The 17,535-nt window shown below is 37.8% G+C and overlaps 1 protein-coding gene across 3 annotated transcripts in view; it reads right to left on the reverse strand.

Moving 5' to 3' along the window:
- Positions 1 to 4,486: 4,486 nt before the first annotated feature.
- Positions 4,487 to 17,535, reverse strand: part of IPCEF1 (interaction protein for cytohesin exchange factors 1) — a 38,453-nt gene continuing 25,404 nt past the window's right edge. For all 3 annotated transcript variants that reach the window (XM_088142275.1, XM_025168236.2, XM_025168235.2), the window contains 5 exons: positions 17,410 to 17,471; positions 13,443 to 13,534; positions 10,375 to 10,759; positions 6,083 to 6,273; positions 4,487 to 5,599 (listed from right to left, as the gene is read on the reverse strand). In XM_088142275.1, the coding sequence (XP_087998401.1) occupies positions 5,396 to 5,599; positions 6,083 to 6,273; positions 10,375 to 10,759; positions 13,443 to 13,534; positions 17,410 to 17,471 (934 nt within the window). In that variant the 3' untranslated portion in view covers positions 4,487 to 5,395. The remainder of the gene's footprint in view (positions 5,600 to 6,082; positions 6,274 to 10,374; positions 10,760 to 13,442; positions 13,535 to 17,409; positions 17,472 to 17,535) is intronic.

Below are 17,535 nucleotides of genomic sequence, written 5' to 3' on the forward strand. Positions count from 1 at the left end.
ACCCATTGCTTCCTTTTTAAAATTACTAGCACTGCATTTTCACTGCTGGTTTGTGAAAGAAAAAGTTTTCTTGAGTGAAAATGTGAGTCAAATAAATGAGATCAATTTATAAAAACTCATGTATTTATGCATGGAGAGCTGTGTAAACATTTACATGAAAAAGTGCCTTATTTTTGTCTTGCATCTCAAGTCTCTTTCTGAAATCATGTTTTTACCAGCTTCAACAATTAGCAAACTACTTTTCTGTTAATTTATCACTGATGTAATAGGTATCAGTCATATTCCCACCATCATTGGCCACCTGGCCAGCATCTGAAAGCAACTGACTCTACCCCAACCCTCATCTCAGGGGCATATTTGCTAGTCTCTGCATCAATTATATACTAAATTTTCATTTTTCAAGAGTCAGATGCAGATGGAATGGGAAAAATAGGCACTGAATTCCAACACATCTGGAGACACCAGGTTCAAGATGTTTAGGCGGTACAGTATTTCTATGCAAAGTCAGGCAATGCTACGTTTCTGTGGATTTCTCTGTATGGTGAACTCCTGAACCGAAGGAGACAGTTTTCTTAAAAAGTTCATTCAGGACTTGCATTGACCCTAATCACTTAGAATGGATTTTCCTGGACAGAAACATGTCAGAACAGGGTTTCCTGGGCACAACTACATTTTGTATCCTTTGATATTCTTTGGTGTATCGCACTGGATTTGTCCTTCTTGAGTCTTGACTCCTTGCTTTTCTCATGACTCCTAGTCCATGCCAAACTGTCCACCTTGACCTGGCCCTGACATTGTAACATAATGGATGGGCAACTTAAAATAGCAATAACAATAGTGATAAATCTCTGAGGGTGCATACGAAGCAATGTCACTGATTTCATGAGGTAGGTGTGGCCCTTTTTTTGCTCTTTGGGGGAGGATTAGGATTTTAAGGGGCAAAAAAGCAGAGGATTAAAGGTTTCCCCTTAAGCTCCTCAAAATAGGGGAAAAAATTCTCCAGTGGGAGGCTGCAGGAGTTGGGGGGGAGTTAATATCTGCATGGCTTAAGGCACTCATTTCGCCCCTTAAATTTCCAATCTTGAGAAAACCAAAAATTGTGTCTCTGTCCATTTTGGGGGTGCAGTGGAGCTCTGGAAAGCCCTTGAGAGTGCAAAAAGGGCTGCTGGTTCATATGGTCTCTGGGTCATCCCCTTCCATACAAACAAGCCATTCCAATGAAGTGCCTCTCTGTGGAGAACGGTGGGGTAAAGCGGAGGGCAAAATGCCCCATTCTCAGAACATAGCAAGACAGAGCATCAGCCTGCCAGCCTGCCAGCTCCTTTCCTAGTTTATAGTACTAGAGAAGAAAACAAATCCCTTAATGGATGTGAAATGTTAATGACGTTGCCTGAGTATGAAAAATTGTGGTCTGACTGTTGCATATACTTATGGACTTGAACTTATGGCTTTAAGCAAAGGGTAGAATGTTTTTGTACTGAGGCAAAATCCAGAATTTTTATTTTTCCTTTTCCCAGTTGTTTCCAGCCGATTTTCTTTTGTTTCTTGAATTCCTTTTTTCTTTTTCTTTTCCTTTTAGTGGATACAGTCTCATTTTCTTGGCACCTTTAAGCAGAGTGCCTTACAACTAAATAAAACTCTTTTTTTGATAAAATATTTTGTATTTTTTAATCTTTTATATTTTCACAAAGTATCTGTGTCCCTCTCCTTTGGTGTGTGATGATAGATGATGAGATAGATAGATGATAGATAAGTAGGTAGATAAGAGAGAGAGACCTCAAATTGTATGCAAATACAACTAAATTATGGTTTTGGCATCTTCAAGTGACCAAATAATATATCATTTTTTAAAAAATGAATGCTGTATGAAAAATACTGTAATCGGGCCTTGTAATACCCTGAAAAGTCACAAGGTTGCACTCATGTACCAGTTTCATCAGTTTCAGAACACTTACATGTGGCAGAACCTTATATGTGGGTTATATGTGGCTTAGTTTCAAATAAATAAATAAGATTCTTTCCTTGTGCAACCTGAGAAGTCGACAGATGAGGTGGTGATGGTAGGAAATACCATTTTTCCCTCTGCACAAAGAATTTGCCTGAGTATTTTTTTAAACATGGGAATTTATTTTTTCCACCATAGATATTATATTGTTCATCCAAAATAGTGATGAATCCAGGCTACATTGAGGCTATGATAAGAAATAAAAAGAGCTTCACCTTTATTAATTGTGTAATTTTGAGGCTGTAATCCCATAATCCCATATAGATACACATGATCAATCTTTTAGCAAACCCTAGTTTCAAAGAAAATATTATTATGTGACCTGGCTTTAGGAACTCCAAAAATTTTGGCTGCATTTGCACATAGGAAGTTAAACTAGCTGAGTCCATTCTTTTGAGGACTTGGATGCAGTGGCTTGAAGTTATCACCGTCATCAAGATCATGCCACATGTAAGTGTTCTGAACCTGTATCATCATGATTTGGTGCTCAATTTTAAAATGCCTCAACATTGCACTTTACCTCTGATATGCAGCACAGCAAAAGTAGAAGCCACGAGTAACTTTTCTTCCAGGATATTGTTGGGAGAATGTTGGGACCCAGGAGACAGGCCATCATTGGGTCCTGTTATATGCAGAGGGGATGGATAGATCCCACCCTACATGTTAAACAGCTGCATAAATTCTTTTCTGCATAAGTCTTGCAATTCTGACTGTTCAATCTGTGCATTGGTTTGGGGCAGACTTCAAGCATTCCCTTAATTTTCAACTTGGCCACAAGGCTTAACTTGGCAATTGTGTGCCAGTAACACACTTTCTGGGTTGCTGCTGCTGATGGGATTGAACACAATCCTGACAAATCAAATCAACTCACTCAACTCTCAGCATTCTGAATATGGGCATAAGGTTGGCCAATGCACAACAACTATTTATGTATGTATGAATGTATTTATGTAGTTTCCTTTCTCTCTCTCAGAGCAGGTTAATGCCACAAAAACAGAAACCACAGAATCTCTTTCCTTTTGTTAGAAAGTTCACCCCTCCTAGAAAGGAAGTTCACCCCTTCCTATGCTAAAAGGAAAATATAAGAGTTTAAAAAAAAAACATTCAAAACAATAGATTTCTCATGCTTTATGTAGGTAGGTAAGTAGGTATGTACATATTTCAATTTTTATGGCCACCCACTCACACATGACTCTAAGAGACTTACCAGGAATTTTGGCAGGCACCAGGTTAGAGAAGGCAACTGTCTATTTTCCTACTTGGTTGGTTTGTTTAAATTTATTAGCCACCCAACTCCCAGATTCCTCATCAATTATTTATATTACATCTTTTGTGGGCAATTCTTCTAAGAGTGCTGCCTTCTATCTTGAAAATAAACCATGCCACTGCCTGTCTCAGGATATGACTGGGCTGACCCACACTATTTATTTACAGATTTTGTATCAGGGTATTATTCTGCTCATGGCAAGACTGCAGTCTGGATGATATCATCTCACTCATTCAGGAAAGAGGAAGAAACATTCCACCATGGAACAGTGACAGTGAGTTCAAAACAGGCAAGTATTTGTGCAAATTAAATGTGGGGGCTTGGCGGGGGAGTGATGGTAGGATTTCCACTAAAATTACTTAGTTTCAAACCAAACACTGAAACTGGTAAATACATAGCTGCATGTTCTAATTTTCCAAAAGCAGTAGGAAACTTTCACCAGATGAAAATGCTACCTTCCCTTGATCAATGGCCAATTCATTAGTTAGCTACTTGTGAACATCTAAAATTAGGACTAATTTCAAACAAAGAACTAGGATCAGAAAGGGAATTGCAGAACGCAAGAACAGTGGTGTGTGCTCAATGCCCAATTCTGTGGACTTTTACAGGGACTTCTTGAAAGAAGAAAAAGCAATCCTGGAGTGCTAGGCTTGGTTTACATGAACTGTTGACTTGTTTCTATTTGATCCAGCTAATAAATGTACTACAGATGTATGTATGCATACAAATTGGAAAGGATTCAAAATTCAGAAGAATTGTCAGTGACCCGTGACCAAGACATGACTACCATATATTTTGGGATTTGCCTATATCTAAGCTGTTTTCCTGGCAACAATACAGAAAGTTCAGCACATATTTGTCATCTCACACAACATCATCCCAAAGTCATTTCACCAATAAATAGCAGCTGTAAAAATCTAAACTAGAAATGAAGAAAATTTGTCATTGCCTATCTGTGGGCTGTTCTTTTGACTTCCAAATCTGGTTTATAGCATTTGAATTTCCTCATGATCTCCCATCCAAGGACCAGCTAGGTCTGGTTTGGCTTCACTTTTTGAGATCAGCCAAGTGTGGCTAGATGAGATTGGAAAAAAATCTACATTTTTACCAAAAGCAGAGGAAAAACTTCTATCTGTGTTTTGTTTTGGTTTTCATTTATAATGAGGTTTATGCTCCATAAAACATTAAGGAAAGATGGGCCCATAGATTTTGCACAATGAATTTATTTGCTCATAAAAAACAATTCAAACACAACTTCTCGGATATGATAAATGGATTTTTTTTCATAAATCTGAAGATATTGTGACTGCAACTGTGTACTTTGAATAGATCATGAGAAGGCTATGTAGAGTAGAGACACCAACCTTCTTTTTATTTATTTCCTCTGTGTCTAAAAACAGTTCATCAGCAGAAACAATTAACACATTGACAAACTGACAAAATAGTGCATTTTGTATAATTCTTACCCTGGTAGTTTTTCTCCAGCCTAAAAATGTTCAGCTTCTCTCTCAACCAAATTTAAAATAGCCCAAGTCTTCTCATGTACATACCCTAATATTCAGAACACTGAGGAATATCTTTCCTAAAATATTATTCTTATTGCAAAGTAGGCTGACTTTACAAAACAGAATCCCAATTCTCATCCACCAGATAAACATTCTTCTGAGAACTGTACCAAGAGTTGCACCATGATGTGATCACTAGGTGATGTTTTTCCTGACTTCATGGAATAGGGAAAGGGGAAGTAATGCTCTGGAGAACAAACTCTGTGTTCCAGGGCCAGATTAAGGCCAACTGATGCTCTAAGAACAGCCCCACAATGCCCCTCAGCCCTTCCATTGTGTAACTGACAAGACATCAAGACTCAATAAGTGCTGAAAACTAAAGTGGAGTGTGGCAATGAAAGAGTTAAGGGCACGATAGCTAGGGGGGGAAACTGTGTTACCCCCTTCCCTTAGTGCTCTAAGCAGGTGCTTATTTTGCTTTCTGATTAATCCCGGGTTGCTGTGTTCCACTGAAGGAAGTATCAGTTATCAATGGAAGCAAAAACCTGAAGATGTGGTAGTTTAAACAGAATGAACTGAAGAAATCAGTGATGGAAAGTACTGTATAGTTCACTGTTTTCAAATAGTATTTCCAATGAAAGATGACTGTGTGGTCACTTCTGATTCTGTGCTGTCTCCATCGACCGTATTCACAGTGTCTGGCGGCTGATAGATATCTTGAATCAAAATGGAGTTTGTATGCTTCCACTCTCTATATTTCTTTGCTGTCAGCTCATGATCCTCCAGCAACTGGTTTATCATGGCCAAGTCATGTTCTTTGCACTAGTCAACACAAGAAGAAAAAGCAAGTTATTAGAACTTGACACTGGGATAGACAATTAACAATCTCGAGCCGCCTGGTCTTCTCATTAAGTATGAGAAATAGTTTTTCTTTTTTAAAAAATTACTAGTAAGTTCCCATTTCTAAAAAAGTAATCATTTCAATAGGAAAAATATTTTTCAACAGTTGCTAAACATCCCATTGATCATAATGGTTGCATTTGCACTATATGAATAATAGACTGCATTACAAATTAATGAAATGGGCTGGGTTTGTACAACAAGCTAAGCTACACAAACATACACACCCACACACACACGCACAAGTCCCTAACCAAGACTAACATTAATTACATGTAGCCCATCATGTGAATGCAGCCATTAGCTGTTTTCACTAGCCTGGTGAAGCTGTTTGTGTGAATACACCCAGAAGGCCTTTCTCCATATCCAAAATATCTAGAACATCTCTCCTCCATCAACCTTTACCTTTAAGGTACTATTCAGAGCTCGAATTTTGTGAAGTTTCTCATTTACAGAGGGGTTTTTGCTCCTTTTGATAAAGGATTTTCTCAACTCTTTCTTAGTAGAAGGTCGCCGGTCCCCAATGGGAGATAAACTTGCTTGCTCTAAGGACTTGTAGAGTTTCTCCATTTCATCTACAGAACATTTGGTACGGTCTACATGGAAGACAGAAGACATGATGTTGGTGATAGATTACAGGTGAGCTAGGTTTTGTAAGTAAAGCATGTTAGCTGAATGAGAGAATGCTACTTCTGGCGGTCTGGAGGAAATGAGAAAAAACAATATATGAACTATTTTGACATTCTCATCTATCGGTTGCTATGCTGACATATGAAGGATACAGAAAGCAGGGCCCTGGCTCCACATGTGATGGCCAAAATGTACACATAGAAGTTAACAGCTATGGTGCATTATTATAGAAATGACTGGAGCAGCTACTTTATAAGGAACATTTTCTCCATCTAGCAGTATAACTGAGCATATGAGTCTATCAGGTAAACTATTTTATTTTTAATAGCAATGTTATAATACTGTGGTGCACCTCAAACATTTGTCATTGAAAACTTCCTAATACGTGTACTTCATTTCATAGCGTTATTCAAGTATAACATCCCATCAACTGTACTTGGATGAAGGCTAAATTTAGGTTACGACTTTAGACCAATGCTGAAGAAAATACCTTGGACTGTAGCAGAAAAGTCTGTTACTAGAGCCAATATGTAATTTTGCCATTTCTTTCTGACTCACCACCTCATTAAATATGGCTCAGTTTGTTGTAGGAAAAATTGAATGTGCAAGCTATAGTCCATTAACCAAGAGCCAGTCTCTTTCTATGGCAAATTTTATCTCATCAGTTTGAATGATGATAGGTGGAAAAACATGTAGAATTTCTATCAATGACACTAATTTGAACTTTTGCTGAACATCTGTCCAAAACCAGCAGTTCCCACTGTCTTCACTGAAGTAAACTAAAGTTTTTTAGGTCTTACTCTCTCATATAATCACCTTAATTTCTTTCAAAGTTCTCTAGAGTCCTCCAAAAGGGAGTAGAAGACATTGATATATTAAAACCTCCTTTTAGACTGGAATTCTTATGAAGATTTCACCAAAAGAAGTGAATATGTGTAGCTCAGGGTTGACAAGAAGGAAAAACAGGAGTCATTTACAACATACAGTGTAAAGACAGTAACAACCACTATGTAGGACAGACAGGCAGAAGGCTAGCAGAGCACATCCGTGAACACCAACTAGCAGTCAGAAGACATGATGAAAACTCCTTAATCTCACAACACATGGACAGACTTAACCATAGTTTCAACTGGGAAACTGTCAGCATCTTAGACCAAGCTAAATCCAAAAATGCAAGGGAATTCCTGGAAGCTTGGAATTCAGACAAAATAGACATCAACAGGCACACAGAGATAAACAACACCTACACACTATTCAAAAGAGACAATAGACAGGAAAACAAAAGACCAGAACATCTCCTCACCAGCAATCATCACCCAGATAAGCAGAGATTAACACCAAGATTACCACCAGACATACAAGCAGTAAACAATACCTTAATCAAGGAACTACCAGAAGGAAAAAACAAAACAAAACAAAACCCCACCAACACTGGCAGGGCATGCCACAGTATATAAACAGAGAGCAAACCCCATCCCATTCTAGCACTGAAGATGTTACCTACCCGGGTAATGAAACGTTTGCAAGAAAACAACCAAGCTCAGAGAACCCCAAGGACGCCACGATTTCACCAAAATCTAGTGAAATCAAGGTGACTCTGATCTCTGTACTTTGGAATGCTTTTCTTCCTGAAATTCAAGCAGCCACTTCCCTCCTGGCACTGTGTAAACTATTAAAACAACATGACTCCAACAAGCTTTTAACCAGGACTAAGGGTTTCTAGTGACCCTTTGAGGATTTCTAGGCACCTGGTGACTTTGGACCAATTTCATTTATCCCCACTTTTTCCTTTTGGCCTTCAGTAAATGCTTTTGCCACTCCAGTGACACTCCAGTAGGAAAATGTTTTGTCCAGAATTACATTTATTTATTTATTTATTTAGTTTAACGAAAGGCCAGGATGATATCCCACTTGGCTAGAGGAACCTTCCTTCAAAGGACCACTCCCATCCTTCTGCATTTCAAGTGTGCCTAGAAGCTTTGGTCTCTCTTGTTTGAGTCCAGCGATTTCTGAAAACCAGGAGTCAGAACTGCCTAAAGTCGCTCCCTACCAAGCATAGCTATCTCCAAATGAGTCAGTAAAATAGAGAAATTATTTGTCACAGAATGCATTTAACCTGACTTGCCTATAGCCATTGCCTACAAAGGTCCATAAATATCTCAGGAAAGAGGATGTTATTGCTATCATAGACAAACTGTAACAATATAAATAAAGTCCCATTCTGTTGTAGCTGGGTTTCATTTTCTACAGTTTCCTCTTTATTATTATTAGCTTTTTAGCCTCCTGGTAAAATCAAACCTATGGGACCCCCATCAAATGAAAGAAAAATGGCAGCAACTAGTCTTTGGATTAGAAGGGAACCTCTGTTTATTGTTTCACACTGAAACAACATGCAACAGGGCATTGTGATTATTTTTACCTTGTGCTACTGCTTTGCTATTATTTTCTTCTTTTAATAAAGACAACTAGTCAATCTCGGCAGACTGATTTACCCTCTTTCTCTCTGGTCATTTTTCTAATAATTTTTTCCCCCACAGTGGGAATGATAGAGGCCCCATAAATGTTTGCATGGATTAAAAAGCAGTTTGCAGGGTGAATTTTAAGACAGAAAATGGCCATTCAATAGTGTGTGAAACTCCTATTTCAGACAATAGCATTTCATTCGATACTTCTTGAAAGGCTTCTAAAAATCATTTCACACCTTCTACTTTCAGAAGAAAAAATGCAAATGCCTCTATTCTGTAAGAAACTAGTTAAAGCTTCCCAACAGAATAAATACCTATCAGGATTTTGTTATCTCTTGTTTAGAAATACAGTAAACCCCCAGTTTAAACAGACTATTCAGAAGGAAGAAGTGTACATTAACATGAATGTCCATTAAATCCATGGTTGATGTAAATTGTCTGTACTGTTTTGGATACAATGCAATTATTCATTATTTTGACTTGATGTCTAGGGGAAAAGTCTTTCTATTATATTTGAAGTTTGCTAAGCCAAGTTATTTTTAAATCAAGGATGTGGTGTGTATAGAAAATATTATATTGTGGTAAGAATTGCAATGAATTTGGCATCTTAAAGACTTGTTAAACTGACCGTAGAAATGCAGCTGTGTGGCAGAAGCAGCATCTGGCCTGACTCAATCAAGTTTATTTACATAGACTGGAGATATAAGTAATATATGTATGTGATTAATCTAAATAAAAAAACACACACACCCCCGCAAAATTTCTAAAATTTACCATCACTCAGGAGATGTATTAATAAACAGAATCTAGGACTACACAGTAGCTTTCTTCCCATCTCTCCCCCAATTAAAATAATCAGTCTGGGCAACCGAAGTAGTTTTGGTGTTTTATCTTGGTCGGAAATGAAAGTGAAATGGACCATGATCATTGGCTTCTTCCAAACATATCTGTACATCCAACTACAGATGTGCTTGGAAAAAGTGAGCAATCAAGATCTATTTCAGTTTAGTTTCAGGTCTAAATAAAAGTTGAATCCTCGAAACTCAAGGAGAACACCTTCTTTCCAGATAATGGGCATAACTCTTTACTTAAATCAGAAGCCAAAGGATTCAAATCTTGGCTGGATTGCAATATATGTGAAGTCTATTTTTCAAAATGATCGGAAAAATCTATTCATATAAAATACAGTTACCTGGATTTTGAACATACAAGAGTACTAGACTCTATTTCATTAGAGTTCAGACAATTCTATTGGATGCCTGCCTGCTTCTAACCAGAGAAGAGTTTTTCAGCTGTGATGACTCAGATATTAAATCAACTCCTGGGAAGCTTTGCCCAACACTTTCCTTCAAGCAAAATAATGTGTATTCTTGGAAATGTTTATTTTTATTTCAGCATCTAACTCGTCTTCCTTCCTGCATGGAATGTTAAGCATTTCTAATTCTCACCAATACTTTCTCTTTTATCTGCCAACTGTTTTAGTGTGTTTTCACCCTATGATATTTTATTTTTGTAAACCAATTTTGATTTAACAAATGGATTAAAAGAGAAAGTGGGAGAGATACTAGAATAATGCATACAGTTGCTTTATGCTTTACTCACCTTTACTTAGAGTTGTTGATGCTATTGTTCCAGATACAGCTAAGTTATTATTGGCATTACCTACTGAAGATTTATCTTCATTCAGTGAAATCTGAACATTTTCCTTGGATTCGATGGTACCGCTTTCCACTGTTTCATTACAGTCTGTCAACAGGCAATCAGTATCTGCAGAGTCACCAGAGGCAGCTGGAGGTTGATAGTCCACGTCTCCTTGAGCAGAAGAGCTGTTAATGAAGTCAAGCCATGACTGTCTCTCTGAATGCAATAGGTTGCACAGTGAGGAAGAAGAAGACCCTTGGGATTTCATCGTACTGCTGTCTGGGGAAGACAAGGAATGTGGTACTTCACTTAATACATGTGGTGTTGAGGAAAGCTCTTGTTGGGCCTGTTTTCCAGAATAAATAAAAAGAAATAAAAGAGAAAAGATCATTATTGCCAAGAATCAACAAGTTCATTATCATACAGCTCCTTGTGGAGCTAGTTGGCTGGAACTTTGGACTATTCTCATTTCTGAGGGACTGGTTCTCATCTTTGAGGGCCTTGAGGGTCCTTCTGGAGATAGCTGTAGTCTGTTGTCTCAACTGGGCTACCCCCCTGCAGCAGTTTTGAGACAGAAAACACATGAAAACTACAATGTAAATCCTGGACTAGGCTTAACACATTTTAAAAACAAAGAAAAATAAAACCTCATCCCTAGAAAATGAACAAAAACATCCAGCCTCACTTACATGTCTGATATGGCTCCATGCACTTTGACCCAGAAAGACCTTCATTTTCCTGCTCCCTTGTTAAGAGTGAGCCCTATCCATGACTGCCATTGCTTTACACTTTGTTGACCTTCATTATTAGAGGGTATACTGAAGTTTGGGTCCAGAGTTTCCACAGGAAGTGCTCTGCTCATGGGAAACATGATTTTTATTGGTACATCTTTCCCATGCAAAATCTGTTCTGAAGGCTGGAGGATCTCTCAGAATGGTGTGGGAATGGTGGTTGGGTAAAAGGAGAACCAGGCAAGAATCACATCTTCCTCTGGTAGGAAGGTCTTCTGAAGTACAGACTTTTTCCATCATAAAATGGAAATATGTGTTTAATTAGATGTACTTTTCTCTATGACCACTTTGCATATACAAGCATACATGTGTGTATGTATGCACACATATATATGTGTGCATGTATGTGCATGTGAATATGCACATGCACCTGTGGTCTGCCAGAGAATTGAATTGGATGGGAGGCAGTTGGAAATGATTATCTTACTAAAACAGCAGAAAAACTTATCTTACTAAAACAGCAGAAAAATATTAGAAGAAAATACTGGTGATAGTGTGGCCCTCTCTTCTAATAACATAATACCTTATTTGATATTTGCAAACTTGACAGAACTGAAACCTGTACGAGCCAGGCGTCTCTTCACCCCCCAGCCAAAAGACATTAATTATATGTAAAATACCTCACTAGTGAATATTTAGAAGTCGTAGTTTGGGGATATCAGCTATAAACTGAGCTGTCGGACTAAGATGAAACCATTATTCAGGATAAACACTGAGGCTACTCAAATCATTTTAATCCTCAAAGCTTTCAGTAGAGTCTGTATGCCATAGGTCTGCAGTCTCAGATACATTAGGTTTATTTTTAAAAAGCCATTGAGATTTCAAACAACATTTCTCTCTCGCTGGAACTAGAATAATCATGTGCAGAGTCCAGAAGATGATCTTTTGAAAGGCTTGTTCTCTAACTCAGGAATAAGAACCCTAGCTGTCTGCAGTGCTTTGGGTAAGTTCTTTATACTAATGGTAGCTAAATTATTCTTTGCTCAGGGCCTCTTTCTTCTGTCACGTACCCCCATAAACTGGCTGGAGAATTCAGGGAGTTAAAGTCCACACATCTTAAATGAGGTTGAGTAACACTGCCATACCCAATACTGCAACAGGGTCTTAATGAAGAGATTCAGGCCCATTCCCCAAGTCTTTGCACGTTCATTTTGGATGCTAAAGGGCTGGATGTCTTCTCCAGAAGAAGCACAACCCAAACAGATTTATTGTATTTCCTTGGTAGCTGGCGAATGGTAGAAACTGCCTCCTCCAGCCTCCTGGTTCCCAGCATCTCTTGTCTCCTCTTCAAATGAAGATGCCATTTTTCTGTTACTTTCCTGCTACTCTGAGGGGTGGGCTGTATCATATCCCAGTCCCTAATGTGACCGTCTGTTTTTGTCTTTTTCTTCCCCAAGGAAAGAAAACATGATGAAGGAAGAGCAGGGAAAGAGAGCTGCCCTTGCTAATGGCTCTCTTAAATACTCCTCCATGGACCAGCTGAAAAGAAGATCAGCAGGAGCGGGGACACTCAAGCACAACAGAAAAACATCAACGCTCCATGTTACTGGAGTGGGGGAAGCAAAGCAAAATCAGAAGCTTTGTGAAAGAGAATTCAGTGTGGTGTGAGGCTTACATTCTGGAGCGGACATGGGAGAGTGAAGGCCTTAGGACATGGGCATTGCAGTCCAGGAAATCCATTATGTGCACCTGGCCTTTTCTTTCTTTCTTTCTCTTTCTTTCTTTCTTTCTTTCTTTCTTTCTTTCTTTCTTTCTTTCTTTCTTTCTTTCTTTTAATTCTTTGATAAATAAATCAAACAGATGTAAGGCAAGAGGACTACGGTGTGCCTGTGTGAAGGCCCTTTAAACCTTTCCACTCAATTCCTTGCAAGGGTTTTTTAAAAAGTCAACAGGGCAGCCCTGACTTGTGACCAAAGCTCCACCTTTTCTTATGTACAGTGCTTCGATTGCACCATCATGAGCACCATCTTGACTTTTTAATGCATTTTAATATTATAAACTGCCTGGAGGAGGACTGCATGACAGGTGGTATAAAATGTTTTAAATAAATGATTCTGTAAAAGAAAAAGAAAAAACCCTAGTGATTTGCTTTACATTTATTTTGTCACATGACTGATTTTAAATGGAATAAACAATTCACAACTCTTTCTACAGATTGCTTATCTTCTAAACTGTACAGGGTGACATTTGGACAAGCCATTTAGCAAATGGAAGCAAGTTAATTACTATAATTCATACCAAATCAGACAGCAGCAACTGATCTGAATATGGAGGGGGTGGTGTTTCTGCATTTATTTCTGGATCTTCATGCTCACTTTCACTATAGCATTCTGAAACAAGATTGTAACCATTAAAAGTGTGGCAGACATTCTATTTAATCCCCTGTAAAATAAAGCATATTTTCATGGTGACTTTAACTGAAAGCAGAACATACTGGTTTCTGGCCCATTCATGCAGAAAGGGAAATCTGAATGCAAACTACAGATATATATAAATATAAATATAAATATAAATATAAATATAAATATAAATATAAATATAAATATAAATATAAATATAAATATATAGCCTTTCCTAAACAGCAACTTCTTGGGATTTTTTTTCCCTTCCCACCTTAGGAAAGGAAAGGAGAGGAGAGGAGAGGAGAGAAGAGGAGAAGAGAAGAGAAGAGAAGAGAAGAGAAGAGAAGAGAAGAGAAGAGAAGAGAAGAGAAGAGAAGAGAAGAGAAGAGAAGAGAAGAGAGGAGAGGAGAGAAAAGAAAAGAAAAGAAAAGAAAAGAAAAGAAAAGAAAAGAAAAGAAAAGAAAAGAAAAGAAAAGAAAAGAAAAGAAAAGAAAAGAAAAGAAAAGAAAAGTTGTCTACATGTATGAAACCTCCTGTTGCAAGAAACAGGAAAAGGGGTATGTTACTGTTCAGGAAGGCAGTACAAAAGTCACTGTACTGGAGCAAATGAAATCCTTGAGTATATTACCTTTCTAAAGAGAGGGCTGGTAATCACCAGAAACATTCGGATTACATCTCTCAGAATCCTTAGTATGATTTAGCATTGCTGGCTAGGAATTCTGGGAGTTGTAGTTTCAATCTCTTTGGAAGATAACCATTGAAGAAAAGTCCTCTCCAGTAGAACTGAAAAAAAAACCTTGGCCAACTGATTACTGGCAAAGTAAATGGTAGGCCTAAAGTGGTGTTTCTCAACCTTGGCAACTTTAAGATATGTGGACTTCAACTCCCAGAATTCCCCAACCAGCCATGCTTAGTAAATTATACTAAGGATTCTGAGAGATGTAATCCCAATGTTTCTGGTGATTACCAGCCCTCTCTTTAGAAAGGTAATATACATGCTGGCTGGGGAATTCTGGGAGTTGAAGTCCACATATTTTAAAGTTGCCAAGGTTGAGAAACACTGGCCTAGAGGATTATAACTAGATATCCCAAAAGATAAGCATGAAGTAATCAATCTAAATCACATTTTCTGATCCAGTCTGATCATATGTTCAGTGTAGACTGGACTAGATTTTGGACTGAACAATATATAAACCCTAGTAAATAGAAGAAGGAAAGGACTTTCAACATTTATATCATTGGCAAAATCACACAGCTTAGCTAGACTTGAATTACTGATAATCTATATTATACGATCATGATCAAATTAATGATAATCTGATTCCATCCCACTTTCTTTTTGTTCATTCTACATTTGGATTCCTCTTTCAAATGATTTCTTTCCTACTCAACTTGGTCACTTCTTAAAGAATCTAAGGCATATCATTTTTTCAGTTCCACTTTTATTATGGCTTGCTGGTTTTAACTTCCTCCTCTGCTCTTGCTTTGTTAGATCAGATCATTAATATTATGGTTTACACAAGAAATATGAAAAAACAGTTATGGATATTTAAGGGTAGCCATGAAAGGGGTCAAAAAGTCAAGATGGTGGCTTTGACCATATCATTGAAGCCCTGTCCCTTTTTACACATGTTACTTGTGTCACACGCATAAAAAGAGTTGGGCCTTCAATTGCACAATCATAGATGCCACCTTGGTTTATTTACACCCCATCCTGGTGCACATTGGAAGACAATAAGCCTTTTAAAAATACCATATATAGTGCAACAAAAGATTAGCATCATTTCATCAAAGTCCGAAATCAAACTGCATCCATGCTTTAAATTAAATGAGGTTAATGGTTTTTGCGGCCATCTTCGCAAAATTCCACAAAAAACGAAGTTTAATAGGAATGGCATAAATATCTTTTGTATTCTTCGAGTCAGCTGCATGATTGCAATGATCCATTAAAATCATTGGGAAAATCAAGCAATCAGGAATGAGTAGGCTTATGCAGAGAGTAATATTTTTCTTTATGTTTTATGTTCTGTTAACAGATACCTTATTAATTTGTTTATTTATTTTATACTTTATACAGAATTGATTTGCATCTCTCCTTTGCATAGTTTGATCACTTGGAGATTCTTTTACAAATAAATTATGATTAACAATTATTTTTGTCTATAATAAAGATTCTGATTACATGCAAGAATGGTATAGACCTGCTTTCACCAACTTGGTGCTGCTCAAAGATTTTCCCAAGCTAGCTAGTGATTATGGATAATGGGAGCTGGAATCCACATAACGGGGGGAGACCAATCAAGGAAGACACTTAGAGCATGAGTCCCTTCCTCGTGTTGCAATATTAGGCCTTTCTTACTCTGCCTAACAACCCACAATAATCCAGAGACTGATTAATTTCTTCTCTGGCCAAAACTCCTATTGAAGATTACTGCTTGCATTCTGTAGCAGCAAAAGCCAACAGGCTGGAACAAATTGAATTTATCAGGCCATCAGTGATACTTATACCTATCAAGAACACACCCAGAGGTATGTCATTCATTTTCATCATTTGTTTCAGATCCAGCAGGGAAGTGACATTTTGCTAGGCACTGATAAGCTAAGGCTAAGACAAGCCCATCAATTCGACCGAACTAGTTACTTTTGTTTCCTTTACTGAAATGGGGGTGGGGGTGGTCCTGTATTAATTCTACTACAACTCAAAAAAAGACAGACAGAAGAATGACCAAACAAAAGGCAAATCCCCAACCCCTTTTCCAGCTCTCTTTTGGCCACCATAAAGGAGACATTTCTGACTGTGACAGAAATACTGTTATTAGAAAAGGAGTAACCGGATAGATGTGTTCTCACAACGTATTTAACTAGGTCACTGGCAAACCTGTGAATGCTCTGCAGAACGCGCAAGGCTTCGTCAGTTTTAAAGTTGCTCCGATTGGTTAGTGGATGGTGCAATGTATTGTGTGAACCCAGAACATTAATTCAGTCGTTAGATTAAATGTGTTACGAGTAAGCAGTTGGTAAGTACAAATAGCTATGTTTGTACAGTTGCAGACTATTCTTAAATCACATTGTCAGGTTCTTCAATCTCTGGACTACTGCTTGGGGGAGAAAAAGGCTTTGTATAGATTTATTATCTCGGGGACCCTATGGCTCCAATTCAAGCATCCCTCATCATAAGGCATATTGGCTAGGGTTCTTGAGAGGTTTAATTCAGCAGTAGTTTGTAGCCACAAGACACCCAATGTTTTGTGTGTCATCTGCCCAGATTGGTTAAACTGGCACAACAGCAAACCCTAAGCCTTTTCACTGCTGAATCTGTTCTGCGCTATTTGCAAAATCCTCACCCTATGATTTAAAAAGGGACACTGCACTCATATAACGCTTAGTGTATTTGCCCATAAAATTACAGTCTGATGCATTTCACCTTAAATGAGTATTTTGTGCTTGCTTGATCCTAACGTATGAATTTTTGTACGCATTTGAATCTAAAATGTGCACCTTATACGTGTTTTTTGAGCTGACATCACAGTGTGAGACCTGAAAGATAACCACTACATTCTTTGTGTCGGTACAGGAAATAGAAATCCATTCAGATTGGTTAAGAATGCACACCAAACCAAGTCTTCCCATATCCCAAAACTAAGCTTACTGAGAAAACCCCTCCCTATTGTGCAAAATGTTATTTTGGAAATTGTTGCAATGCTATCTACAGGTCATAAGTGTAACCTAGATTAAACCCTTCCCAAAAGAGTCATCCTGGTCTAATCAAATATTTAAACTCCCTATTATTTTTATCCAAATAAAAGTCTTCAGGTACAAAAACACAAAGAGATTCATCGTAAAAAGTTGACATTTAAACCTACCTTCTTCATTCTTTTTATTAGCCTGTTTGTCTAGGACTGCCATGCCTAATTTATTTAGCCATCTGAAATTTAAAATGGACATACATTTGAATGGAATGTCATATCTAGTCTGTCTTAAAACAGATG

Source organism: Python bivittatus, unplaced genomic scaffold (assembly GCF_059951505.1).
Source record: "Python bivittatus isolate LINGU-HERP-01145 unplaced genomic scaffold, Pbiv_v1 ctg000020_np1212, whole genome shotgun sequence".
Taxonomy (NCBI): Eukaryota; Metazoa; Chordata; class Lepidosauria; order Squamata; family Pythonidae; genus Python; species Python bivittatus.